Source organism: Atta colombica, unplaced genomic scaffold (assembly GCF_001594045.1).
Source record: "Atta colombica isolate Treedump-2 unplaced genomic scaffold, Acol1.0 scaffold210, whole genome shotgun sequence".
NCBI classification, from domain to species: domain Eukaryota; kingdom Metazoa; phylum Arthropoda; class Insecta; order Hymenoptera; family Formicidae; genus Atta; species Atta colombica.
Window position 1 is genome coordinate 717,371 of NW_017259306.1, and position 14,569 is coordinate 731,939.

A 14,569-nucleotide genomic window follows, 5' to 3' on the forward strand; every position below is an offset into this window, starting at 1 on the left:
TATGTAAAAAGTATAAAATGTTTTGTGTAAAAAGTAAAAAAAGAAAAAAGAAGATTATATCACTTGTAACTCTGATTCGTTTCTCAAAAATAAACAAATTCTATACAGAAAAATAAACAAAAATATAAAATAAATAAAAAAAATGGTAATGGACGATGGCGTTCAATTAAAAAATGTCTTCTTGCACGAATGAAATAGTTTGTGGTCCTATATATATTAAAAATGATATTTTTTTTAATCTTCATGTACCACACATCATCTATTGACATGTCACTCATAACACAATTTGCATATTTTGTGTATCAGCTTTTCTACGCGCCTCCCAATCTCACGCACTGTTTCTGGTTGGCAGAGCCCGTATCATATTGCGTCACTCGAACACGAATACGCGAACGCGAGTTTACGTGTTATGTGTTCCGCACATCGTAAATCGTGAAGTTACGAAATGGACATACAGTCCACTCCCGGAAAATGTTTCGAAGCTTTCACCTGTTCACAGCTTTATGTTGAAAGGTATACGCGTGACGCTACATATAATAAGTACTTCCACAAATCTGAATAACAATTAACGTAGAAATTTTATATGTATTATTCGAAATAAAAATTTGATCTCGTCTCTTAATATAAAAGAAATGATTGCATATTATAACATGGGAGAATTTGATAAGTGTAATTTTTGCTGATAACGGAAGACTTTTCTTCGAAGGCCTTTCTTTGAAGTTTTATAGAATAAATCTCTTTCAATTTACTATTCCAAAGCCGATGATTTTGTTTAAGCATGCACGCCGTATTTCTCATCTTTTATCTTTTCTCTTTATGCGTGAAGAAAAATAATCTTCGATATAATGGTTCGGCGAAACGGCAAACATCTTTTACAATGAATCTCAGGCTGGAACTCCTATCACCGACACTGCGAGAAAATTCCTTCGATCTATATGACGGAATTCTATTAGCTAGAGCACATAAAATCTAGAAGAAGGTAAAGCGACTCTCGTTGATTAAAAGAGTAAATTTGCAAATCATATAATTGTACTTGGCCAAATACTTCAGATATTCACGTTTCATGTTTAACTAATTAATTCGAATATACATTTATATGCATACCATCTTATTAGTAATTTCATTCCTTTAGAATTATTTTCCTTGTTCTGCTCATGTCAAATGTTATTATCTGATGTTTCGATTCTCATTACGTTTTATTACGTTACTCTACGTATCGGTAGTAACGAACCCATAGTTTGGCACTGCCTAGTTCATTGTGAGAAAAGACACGCGATCATAGAGTGACAGACTTCCTATCGTGTACTTTAATTAGCGTCAGCGAAATACCCGGATGAAATCAGTAGCCAGGAAAATAATAGGAGGGTATGTTGGGAGAGTTTACGAACTAACAGGCATATTGCCGTAGTGATGACGAAATAGCGAGAGGCGAATATACGTGGCACGTAAATACCCTCGTGAGAAATAATTAAAAAATAATTTAACGCGTGAGTTTAATAAAATTTTCGCATATTAATTAATTGCATTCGAGCTATCGAAATTCTAAAACGCTAAAGTTATTTTACAAATGTCTTGAAGTGATAGAACAAGATTTACATATGTAGTAGAAGACATTGTATAATAAAAGAAAAAAGGAAACCGAAGGAAAAGAAAATGGAATAAAGAGAAGAATTATCTTCAGGTGGTTGCTTTTATAAGAGACTTAATGTATATGATGGGTCGCGGGATTGACGTGTCTTTTACGAGCTAGTATTGAAAAATGCGATGAGCAGAATCGATCGATGTGAAGCAAGGAGCACAAACAAGATATTCCCTCGACTATTATACCGGAAAACAATATATTCCACGTTTCAATTATCTTAAATTCCACAGAAAAATTTAAGACATTTCAAGAAATCATCTTTAAATACTCTTAAATAAATATTAAAAAGAGTTTTTCTGTTAATTGCTCCAATTATAATTGTCAATTTGTCTGAGACGATATGTAAACGTAATACATTTTTTAAATTAAAAATTTTCTTGTGAACTATTTTATAATTTATTGTTTTACTTAAATCGCTATTGTTGATGTATTTACGATGCATATATAATATATTTTGTCTATATAACGCGTGTAAGATAACATAGAATGTGAATATTCCATAAAGTGAGAAAGAGGAGGCATTCATGCGCGCGAAGCTCGATTGTTGGCGGGGAATGAGAATGGAATAGGATGAGACTTAACGTGCACGACGGGTCGTAGGATTGACGTGTTCCTTATAAACCAGAAGGGCGAGGCGAAGATAGTAACGGAGGAACCAGACGCGAAAGTGAAGGAGGACATTGCGCGGGTGGAAGGCAGGTGGATAGTAAGGATGACGAATAGAGAAGGAAGACGGGATAAGGTAGGAAGGCACGTCGCGGCGCCTGCACGCCGTGGAAACCCGATTGTTCTCCGCAACCGACTGTGTCTCATTACTTCGAATTGGCTAGCCGTAGACAATGCCAGCGGGTAATACGATTATCCGGAAGATGGTTTTCAGCGGCCACTCCTTCGTTTCTATCGTCCTCTTCCTCCGGTCGGATGTCCTTTTGCGCTCTTATGTTTCAACCCCGCGCCATCGTATAAACCCTTTTTTCCAAAGTATATTGAGAAAATCAGTTCTACGAGGGGGTGTACGAGACCGGAAAAGAATAAGGCAGCGCGGAGATGACTAAAGAAATAATGGACCAATATACGGGAGGCCATCTTAAGACGGCTCTAGACGATATGGCTAATTTACGTCAACTTACGCACATTTACTAAATATCGACCTATGTATGTGTGTGCATTACAAAAAGAGTTTGCTAATAGCTATCAAATGTGAGTTGAGTGAAATAATTTTAATCAAATGGTTGATATAACTAAAAATACTTTTTACTTTACTAAATATTTATTAAATATTACTAAATAATATTAATAACCAACTGATTGATAATAATTACCAAATATTTTCTATTTAAAATATAAAATAAAATTGTTTTTAGTTATATTAATCGAATATTTGATTGAAATTATTTCACTATTGGGTAGCTTTATTACCAGACTCTTTTCAATGTATGTATAATATTTGATAATTTGACATACATTGGTCATATCGTTTGAAACCGCCTATATTTATCACACAGACAAAAATCGAAGATTAACTTTAGATCGAAGACAGATGGTTTCTAAAACATGCGGAGAGTGCCCGCCGAAACTTTAAATGCGAGGAAAGGGACGAGTGCTTTCGCTATGCAACAAATAGAACAGCTTTTCAATCGTATACTACCAAGCTCTGGTTACACTTCGTCGGTCGCCCGAACATTTCAGCGCGTTTTTACTTACATCAGCTGCACGACAACTCCGCTCGATTCGACTATGTTCTGCGTATTTCTAGTATTCAAGAGGCAATTCAGCCAAACCTACATTCTACGCCTGGTTTCGAAATTTTGTGGCTAGCAAAGAATTGAAATGTTTTTCTGGTATTAAAAGTTACAAAAGAAATTCCTGAGCTATATACGGAAGGAAAGGAAATTCTTTGAGTTTGCAATATTATTATTGCTCATTCAATTTTGTCCTTATTTTAAATATTATTCTGACATGTTTTGTTAGAGATTTTCCATACGACGAAAATAGTTTGTCAATTTAAAATTTTCGTTATGCAAGTATTTTTGTTGGATAATGTAAACAATATTCTTTGATGCATGAAACCGTAATGAGTTACCATTTTATATTACTCAACATATAATGAACACGTTTATGCTTATATCTCTCTCGTAAATAATATATGAAATTAAAAAGATGTTTAATATTTCAACAGATTTCAAAGATAAATTCAGTCAAATCTCCACGTTTTTAAGGATGATTTGGTCTTTTTTTTTATTTGCAAGCATGCGACTGTAACTTGACTTTCATCGTGTCGCTCATTTGAATTTCTTTTCCAAGTTGCTTCGCCTAGAAAAGAGCTACCGAGTGCGTTGGAGATTAGATGAGAAAGACTGGACGATGAAAAGAGAAGACAAGTAAAGATGAGTTGAAAAGACAATGAGCCACTAGAAGCGTGACGTTTTCTTTCATCCACCCAAAGATAAAAAGCAAAGAGTGATCTACGAAAAATATTCTGTCATTCTTTCTGATAAGGCATCTATAGGCAAAAAAAACTTGATTTCCTACTTAAAATAACAGAATAAAATCAACCAATTCATTCAGTATAACTAAATAAGATTTTCGAAATTGAAAAAATGCTTATATTTTTTTAATAATTATTTTTTTTTTAAATTATTTTATTAATAAATTATTTTTTTTAATAAAAGATTTAATAAATTCTGATCGATTATAAAATTAAGTTTATTTAATATAAAACATATATTTTCTAGTATATAAAGTATGAATTTCGTTATAATATATTTACATCCAAAATTTTGCAAACAGAATTTATAATCATATACTTATAATTAAGTGTTAGATGATAAATATTAAAATATACTTTGTTTATAACTCAGTTTGATAAATATTTTTCTCAATAAATTTCAAGTATTATGTATATATCTTATTTTTCAATGTTAAAATTCTAATCACTTTCTCTCATATTAGAGAAAGTGATTAAATGTAAAAAAAAAGGTAAAAAAATTACTCATCGAGTCATAATTTTTATGTCTCAAATGCGGTTAACATTTTTTTTCCTTTATTTGCATTATACATTGGGATTGAGTTGATAGAACGAACAATTTTAAACCTAAATATAATTTCTATATTAGTGTGTTAAGTATATAATTATATTTATCTAAATGATTTAATAAAATTAATAAAAAGGAAAAAAATAATAACGAAACGAAATTTTTATTTTAAAAATTAAAACGTAGTTAATTAAAACTTGTTAATGTTCTTCCTTTTTTATACAAATCTTACAATATTAGAAATGTATTTAATATTTTTCTTTTCATTGTTTTCCATTTTTTTCTGTAAGGCAAATTATGTATAGGTACATTTCTAACATTTAAATAATTTTTTCACTGTAAGATTTTTGTTAAATTCGAATTCGGATTTTAAATATTGCATCACGAATTTTCTTTTCAATATGAATTCGGGGAGAAATAATTGATTTAGAGGTAAAAAGGAATGATAACTACGAATAAAGATGCCAACTAAGGAGACAATGAGCTACATCGTGGGCAAATTTTATTTTATTTCCGGGAAGATAAGACCCAAAGATATTAACCGGCAAAGCGACTTAGACTTGGACAAGACGACGTTTCCACCTCACTGTGGGTTTTCATTCTCGAGGAAAACTACTCTGCATTTCAAATCCGAGGAAAACCAGGCTGCTTCTTGTCGCAGATGGTCGATTTAGCTGAGCGGTAGAAGAAAAGAGGATGGGGATGCTCGGACAAACGAAAGCTGAGGAAATGTATTTACATTGATTTTGCTTATATCATAAAATATATTTTATTACTTTTTACTTAACATTCGATTATAATTTCTATCGTAAAAGCTGAATATAAATAACATGTTTCACTTTATATTATACAAAAATACATACTTTGTATTAAATAAACTTAATCTCGGAAACTTATAATTAATTTTGTCAATTAATAGTCTATATCAAGTCATTTATTTGAGTGATATAACACTCCAATTTCAGAAATCTAATTTAGATAGATATGTCGTGTTAATCACATCCAAATATTACTAATTTGAAATAAACAGTTAAATGTTAAATTTAATTATGTAAAATCAATATCATCATTCTTTTCATATAGCTGATCTCATTCAAAAGTAACACGAAGAATTGACAATAGAACAAGCGATGTTACGCGCGAAAAATAGCACGCTCGAGAATTAACCGACGACAACACGAATCCGGATTTAGTCGGGAATGCTTGGAACTCTTCTGCATTTCAAATTGAAAGGCTAGGCGGAAGAATCGTCTGGTGGAAAATGGGAAAAAGGTCGGATGCGATATCGGACTAAACGGGGTGACGTGAGAAAGCGAGGATGGGGTTGCGAGAGGGAGAAAAAAAATAGGAATTTTTCTTGGGGCATCAAAGTCACCGCCAAGGTGTAGCGAATTTGATCTATCGGCAATAACCTTTGATAGGCGACGAAGAAAAATTGGATTTTAATCGAAGTTAGAAAAATGTACGCGGGAAATTGTAATATCATCTCTCTTTCTTATTATCTCGTCTTAATTCATAATTTTCCTGTAATTATTGGATCATCTCTAATTATTTGACAGGTTAAATCATCCTTTGATCAGTCTCTATAACATAATCGTGCGAGCATGAAAAATAAATGCTCGCGTTGAATATTACACAAATATGATTTCTCTGTTAATAATCGCTGACAATGAAATCAATTAAATTTTACAAAGGATAATAATGGTTATAAGCGACTAATATTAATTCGTGGAGTCATTTGCTGGTCACGTAATAAAAGTGGGTTATATAATATTGAAGAAATCAATCAATCATTGATAAATAATTTCATACTAATTAAACATACAAAATATTTTAGTATTTAGACAAAAAAAAACAATTCAATTAACTTTTTGTGTTCTCGATGCTGATAAACAAGATTTTTTAAATAAAAGTTTGCAATTTTTAAGATTATAAATATGTAATTAAATCAAATTATAATATTAATAATTTGATAGATAAAGTTAACTTAGAGTCTCGTTTATGAACTGCTAATACTCATTGTGATTGATTTTCTTGTAAGCTAGGTAAATTGTCACTGAGCGCTATGTGTCTATATGGATAGGCCATGTAAGTAATGTGAGCGATGCCGAAATCATTACCAAGTCAAATATTGAACTTGGCTAATTTGTTATCGGCGAGAAAGTAGAACGACGTGTAGAAATCTCCTTTGCCGGCAAATTTGCCCTAGTTACCGAAGTTATAACGTTGTTAAACGTTCCTGGTCGACTTATGAGAGGTAGCCCCGTTGAAGAAAATGTATAGATCACTCTCGAACGGATTCTCGTGCATGGAAATAGGCGTTTGGAATAATAAAGGGTTTTTTCGGAAGTGCTTTGGAATGAAGTTTAAACGATCACGCTTGAGGTACTGCAGTCGAATATTAAATCGGATAGAACTACGGTATATACAATGGCTTAGAAGAAAATTTATAAATCATTAAGAGTTTGAGACACTTTTTCGATTTCTGATTATCGTTTTTGTCTTTTACGATGTGGAACATATTCTCACGAGATTACTTTACAAGTTTACGATCGTTCACATATTTACATGAAACATTTTTTAATGTATTAAAAAAGACTGTGAAGAGTTTCATTAAAAAGTTTTATTACACTCTTGCATATCTTTGCTAAAATAACCCATTGTGATTTGCATATTCAAATCATGAGTTTGTATCATGAGTATCATAAGTTTCTTCGGCGAAATGACAGAGCTCGTAATAGTGTAAAGTATATACTATGACCTAGATCTATTTCGTTTCTTATTTATACATTCTGTGAATAATTTGGAATCAGTTTTTTGATACCTAATTTAAATGATATTTAATTGAATACATAATTGAATATTTAATCTATACTAATTAAATGCTTAATTGATTATTTAATCTAAATTTATCAAAATCATTAAATTGCTGTGATAGATGTATAAAAAGACTGATAACTAGAAATTGAAATTATAAAAAAATCTGTTGCCTAGATTTTTACTAGAAAGTTACCGAGATACATTAGTATATCTCTCCTTTATCTTAAATGTAACATTAAAAGAATTAAGTTTTCTTAGAAAAAGGAAAAATCTATTTTTTAATTTAACCAAAAATTATTGATAAATCAAATAAAATTGATAAAAAGAATATTCTTAATCATGATCAAATGGCATTTTGACACTTTTGTTTCATAACTCATTTTGATAAAAACCGTCCATTTCTAGTTATGACGATTGATTTTTTACGAAATTATGTTAGTTTTTATTTTTTGAGATTGTATATAATAATGTTTAATTATATATATTCATCAACTTGAAAATGACATTTTTTTTTAGTTGTGACGTTTTTTTTAGTTGTTCCTTTTTAAGGAAGAGAGCCATATATAGCTTCCTATTCGTTTACATATCTCACATATAGTACTACGTTAATATTCCAAACTTACATTAGAAACCATGTATTCTAAAGTTAACCTTCCAATATAAGTTTAGTTGTTACTTCTGATATATATCCTCTTTGTTCATCTCATTGCTCTGTCGGTATGCTGAGACAGGTACATCCCCGAAGTAATAACGTGCCTGTACTTGTGCATTTCCAGTGGTGTGGAACGGAATGATTTGCTCGAGGATAATGGGAACCTTTGTGCATCTTTAGCAATCATTCGGAACTTACCGGACAGAGAATCTCAGCTACGATAGTCACGAAACTACTGTTCGTTCAAAGGAACTGAAGAACAGAGAGCAAAGGTCCTTGAAACTGTCTCGAGAAGGTAGCCGACTACACTCGACACTAGCACTTATCGTTGTGTAACTGTTTGTTCAACCACGAAGACAAGACCATTTACCATAACGAGGAAAACGCTAGCGGAACTTAGAACCGGTGAAAGCTCGCAACAATAGTCGCCTGTTTATCCTATCCTTTGCCCTCCAAATCCTCTATTGTTCTATATACTCTTCTTTCATATCTGCTTATAATCTGCTTTTTACCAGGTTTTTTATCTCGTTTCCGGTAACATAATGCTTAGCGAAAGCCTTGGAATAATGTTAAAGATTTAGATTTTGACAAATCAGTAGTTCTGATGTGAGATGTGCTACTTTTCATTGATAGACGTATTATTTTGTCGAATACATACACTTTAAAGTTAGATAACTATTTTCATAGTTCCGAGTGGAAAATATCCTTAAATAATAGTCAGAGCATTTGTGTCAACGGTGTTCTACGTGCTAGGTATTCCTCGTCGTTTCCTCCGCTTCTACGACCTTTCGTCCATTAAGTCGTCTCTCGAGGAAGTCGTTACCACGAGGAAGGTGTAAGAGTAATGGCGCTGACCTTTCGTAAAATATGACATAGTCGTACATGTAACGCGATGACGCAAGTGTACATGCATTTTCTATATTTAGCGTGATTTAAGACTGGTACTCCATTTGATTAATAAATGATTAAAAGATATTCGATGGTTTATAAAGATGTCGAAAGATAGTCAGAAACTAGAGAAAAGAAAAGAGTCTTTAATATATTCAAGCGAAAGTGGGACTTTTATATAAACTTGCGTGTCTCATTCTAAAGAAATAATATTTTGAGCACGTACACCATCATGGATCGTATTACAGCGAAACGGAAATAGAGACACGAGCCTTTATTGCGGTCTTCGCGGAAACATCAATAATCTCAGGAACTTCTTAAGCGGCTTGAACGTTCTTTCGGTAACCATAGCGCTTTATATGCCGATAATCGATTGACGAAGAAAGAATTTTGCTGAGTTTTATACCACAAAAAAAAAGAGCGCCACTCAAGTATCTCAACGCAAATCAACGATCGTCTTTGATAAAAATCATCGAAGCGTTTCGATCCGGATGATGTTAAATATACTCTGAAAAGCTTTTCGATTTAAATTTCTTTTCACTGTCTTCAGCTCTTTGATATTTGCTTTATTATTTGTTCTTTTTAAACATTCTTATTTAAGTAAAAATATCGAATTTATGATTCTAAAGTCAAGAATCATATAGCATTGACATATTATTTCAATAGATTTGTTGGTAAACGATTTTCAGTGACAATTTATATATCCAACAAAAATTAATTTCATTATAAATTATTTATTATTTAGACATTTATAACGTAGTAGAAAAAATTTATTGAATTCATTTTTATATTAAATAAGCTAGAAAAATCTATAAAGGAATAATGTGATAAATTGACGATTGAATATTAAGCCACTTAATATTATTTATTGAAAATAGAGTATTTTAAGTTTAGTTATTTTTTAAAATATGGTAAAATTCATATCAAAGTAGAATATAATAAATAACTTTGTGTGCATTATGTAGTCTTTAGATTTTGAGCATATTCTTTAGATTTTTGTATCAGATTTCTTATTATGAAATTCTAGAGAATTTTCTAAATATTCGGTATATATGGGACGTAAAGCAATCGATACACGTTATTTTCTGACCAATTTGTCGAGCTGGAAGGCGGCCTGCTAGGTTCGGGATAATGAGGGAATTGTTTTCCGAAGGTGGCGCGCCTTTTAGCGCAAAATTGCTCCGCTCTCTATGCCGGCGACCGATGTGGAAGGGATGAAGGAATCGAGGAAGAGAGGGTGGCGCAAGGAGACTTCGGCGGGATGCAATTTATCCTGTCGCATTAGATTCAAAATAATTGATCCCCCGGGCGGATGGAGAATAGCGAGTCATTACTTCAGAGTGATAGCACCCCCATCGTAGTGCAGGCCGGAGGAAAATAAAAACTCGGAAATCACCTGCTCCCGATGAAAAATTTGACAGCCGAGAAAGAGCGAACTAAGGAGATGGAGAGAAAGCCGCGGATGCGGCATGAAGCAAGGTAAGGATAGCACCTTTGCAGAATGGGCTTTCCGCAGCTGCAACAGCCCGGAATTCGCTCGAAAACACATCGTTTGACTTCTCGCGCAGCTGACTGCACGAGACTTTCTTTGTTATTGCCTGTCACATTACCCACAAGAACTACGTAGTTATTATAACGTTCGAAGAATATCAACATTTTTTACAGTTAAAAACACCATTTTTAATTAGTGCTTGCTACGTTCTAAAAATATATAAATGAGCATAAAATAAATAAAACACGAATGTGCTTTCCGAGATAGAAGTAAAAATAATTTGAGATATATAATTTTACTCTCAAAAATAAAGCTGTGTCCTATATAAAGCATGCATAATTTTTTTATGTATATTTAGATTGTAAAATATATTTTATTTCAAAAATTATAAAATAAAAATATTTCATATAGTTTTATGCATTTTATACTTGCAATCATTCAATTGTGCATTTAATCGTTTCGAATTATACTTACGTATGTCGAGTGAATGGACATCCATCAGTGGTCCAAACAATATCAATAACGTACAGAGCCTAGCGATTATCAATAAATAATCGGTCTTCATGTTCTCCGTTGAGTGATGACTTCATCAGAGCATTCGACAAATAGCTGTAAACATAATTATAAAATAGTCGTATTAAAACGTGTATATTTTTTATTGAGCCTGGTTAATTCTTTTTTAATTTCTAATATTTATGTAACTAGCATTTGTCGTTGCATTGCAATAGGAAAAAAAAAATCGATTTTACGAGAGAAAGAGAGAGAGAGAGAGAGAGAGAGAGAGAGAGAGAGAGAGAGAGAGAGAGAGAGAGAGAGAGAGAGACGGAGGGAGAGAGGGAGAAGAAAGAATTCTAGTTTGATTTCGCCAATCTCCGGAATCAATATTTAAAGCAGAGAAGACAGACTTGGCTGCTTGTGCAAGGACGTGCTTCGGAAGTCCATGTGATATTGCCTGCCTTCCAATTTGCTGCCATTGTTTTCGGTCCGGATAAAACCTTCGATCGCTATTCGGTCACGTTTCTACACGAGCACCCGGGAGATTTTAAAGCCGCCTCTCGAAATATTTTCTGTCCTAGCGCCTGAAGTGGAGGGTCAAGTAAAAAGGAACTTAATCGACTTAAGAGTAAAACTATATGTCTACGTATTTCTTTTTCTTGGCACAATCCTGGACGACCAGTCAGTCCTCGATGGTTTCCGCGGTACGTGCGTCGCCTAGAGAAAAAAAAACACAAAGAGACTCCACTCGAAATCGAGTCCCTGCTCAATTAGCTCAACCTTGCGTCCGCGTATCCTTCTCGGTGAAGGAAAGCGTGATAAGAGAGAATGGAAGAATGAACTTATTATGTTTTGGGAAAAAACTTTTGGAATAAGTCAGTTATATATTATAAAAACAATTACATTGCTAGAAAAATGTTCTGGCTAACTAAAGAAAAATATTTATAAAAAATCGGTAAAAGAGAAAAAGAGAGGTATTACTTTTGCGTTTGTTCAACTTTGAAAAAATTGAACGAGCGTTTGTTAAAAATGTTGAAGGTTATATTAAATCATTTCACGAAAGATGCATAAGAAATTTAAAAGAAAAATAGTTTATTACACTATTTTATATTCTGTAATTGATTGATTTCTAACGGAATGGAAAGAATAATTTTACTGAAGTATCTAAAATCTTAGCTAGATAGAGATCTGAAAATAATTTTGTTAAATTATTAAAATTAATGTATAAGATGTTCAAGCATATGCAATGTTGCAAAAAGTTTTGAAATTCTGGCAATCAGCTTGAGTGTCTTATAATTATTTTGATAGTGTGACAAAATTATTTTCTATACAGATCTGTATCGAGCTAACTTTTTTAGATACTTTAACAAAAACTGTTCTTTTTTTTATTAACAGGTATACGATGTTTTGAAATTTATGTTGATATCGTAAGGTAGTACTTTCTCGATCGGTCGCGAGAATAAGGAGAATAACGTATTGTGCTAGAAGCTAGACAAAGAGTAATTAACTCCACGAAGAGTAATTGATCGCAGATAGAAGGTTTGAAACTAAGTTGTTAGACACTATCCAGCTTCCAGCAGCACTGACTACGTTTATATCGTAGCTGGGTCGTGAATGTCCACGCGGAAGGTATATCACATCAATCGACATTAATTAATTGCTTTCGCTCGAAAGCGACATCACGCGATTTAATATCTCTCGCGAGGTAACTCAGCTGGCAATTTACCTATAATAAATACCTCGAATTTTTTGGTCTAGCGACCATCAGGAGAGTGACATGACACGATTCACACACGACACATACGGAGACAGTGTTCCAGTTAGTTACCATCATTCACCATCCGAATCTGTGTACGTGATATCGGTGCTACATTTAACGAGCGGAAATGAATAAAAACTCGAATGAACGTTAGCTTAGAGAAAGAGTAAAAGTTAATCCCAGAATGAAAATAGATACAGTGTATGTATAGAAAATTTCTGTGGCTAAAATTGATCCGCTTACACTCGAGATGATGTACGAAGGGATTTTATTTGCGAATGTGTAGGCAAACGTGAACAAATCGCATATGTAATCGCAACTCCCAATCATTGTATTTATGTATTTACAAATATTTATTTATGTATTCCACTATTAGAGCATTAATGATAATATGAATGATAACGAGAGGAACAATCGATGAGATAATAAATATTAATATGACAATTTTGCGCCATATTTTTATACGAAAATTGCCATAATGGTTATCAAAAATATCATTTTGATAATTATTGCGTTCTTGCATTTTAATAAATTATAATTATAAATACTGGCGAACTCATATGTATATATGTAATGCAAAATTTGAAGCTATATAATTTTATGAAATTTTATTCATAACAACACTCTGTTAACTTTTTCTTTTCAAAATATTTTTTCTATATGAATGCCTTGTAAATCTCAATCAGTGGATAATCACTGATATCAGTATGCCATTGATAATCAGTGAATTAAATATGAGATCCTTAACCTAGCTAATCATTATTATGTGATCTAACCTTGTTTTAGTGCTTAATTCAATGAATATTGAATTGGTATTGGAAGATTGAAATTAACGTGCAAATGTCAGTATTTTATTTATATAATATTCAAACATTCTTCCTTTTTTAGTTGAATTTCATTGATTGTTGGTGCTAAGTATGCCACTGGATAATTAGTGACTATTCATTGATTCAAAATTAGAGAATAATTTGTGATATTTATAACAAATATAGTGAAGTTTTGCAGTAATTCAATATTATCATATGAAGATTTTGCTGCTTGCGAATAATTTCACGACCGATTTATCGCGTTTTGATAGATTGTAAACGCAATGTGACGCCACGGTTATAGCTATACGCCTATGTGTTTCTTGGTATACCAGGACATGTAGCATTGCTATCGACACAGCGTTAATTAGTGCACACTTGCGACCTGATGTTACCGAAATACCATTAACGACCCTCGCGGAGTGCGCGATGCGGTATCGCCCGTTTAGATCACGTTTTCTGCCTACCGCAAATAATTAGCAAACGGTTGGCTTTATGACTGTATGCCGCTATAGCGATTTGGACATTGGAGGCGCAAATTAGGATGGCGTCTACCTAGACGCGTTTGCCGATAATTTAATTGATTATTGACGTATGCGTATACACACGTGCATCCATATCGATCTGTCGCAGAGGACGCTATTTGCTCTCTTACGCTCTAAGATGTACGGGCAAAGCAGCTGCTTTGTTAGAGAATTTCGATCAAAGCCGAGCGCGCATCTGTCAATGGCAGAGGCCTGATAATTAAATCGGTGCCAATTTATATATGTAATGAGTTCCACAGTGTGCCAGACTAATAAATGTATCACTCGAAAATCGTGATCTCATATTAATATATTGTGGAAATGCAGCTAATTAGTAATTACTTCATAATAGTTGCAATTTACATTCAATGTGCAATTCAAATAATTAAGGAATATTGAACTTAGTACTGATAAAATGTGAAGGAATATTCATTATGTGTTTTATTAAAAATCATA

The 14,569-nt window shown here is 32.8% G+C and overlaps 1 protein-coding gene across 1 annotated transcript in view; it reads right to left on the bottom strand.

Annotated features, from left to right (window-relative positions):
* Positions 1–11,094, bottom strand: part of LOC108687665 (discoidin domain-containing receptor 2-like) — a 40,529-nt gene extending 29,435 nt beyond the window's left edge. The window contains exon 1 of the mRNA XM_018193567.1: positions 11,004–11,094. Within this exon, the coding sequence (XP_018049056.1) occupies positions 11,004–11,094 (91 nt within the window). The remainder of the gene's footprint in view (positions 1–11,003) is intronic.
* Between the last annotated feature and the right edge of the window lie 3,475 nt (positions 11,095–14,569).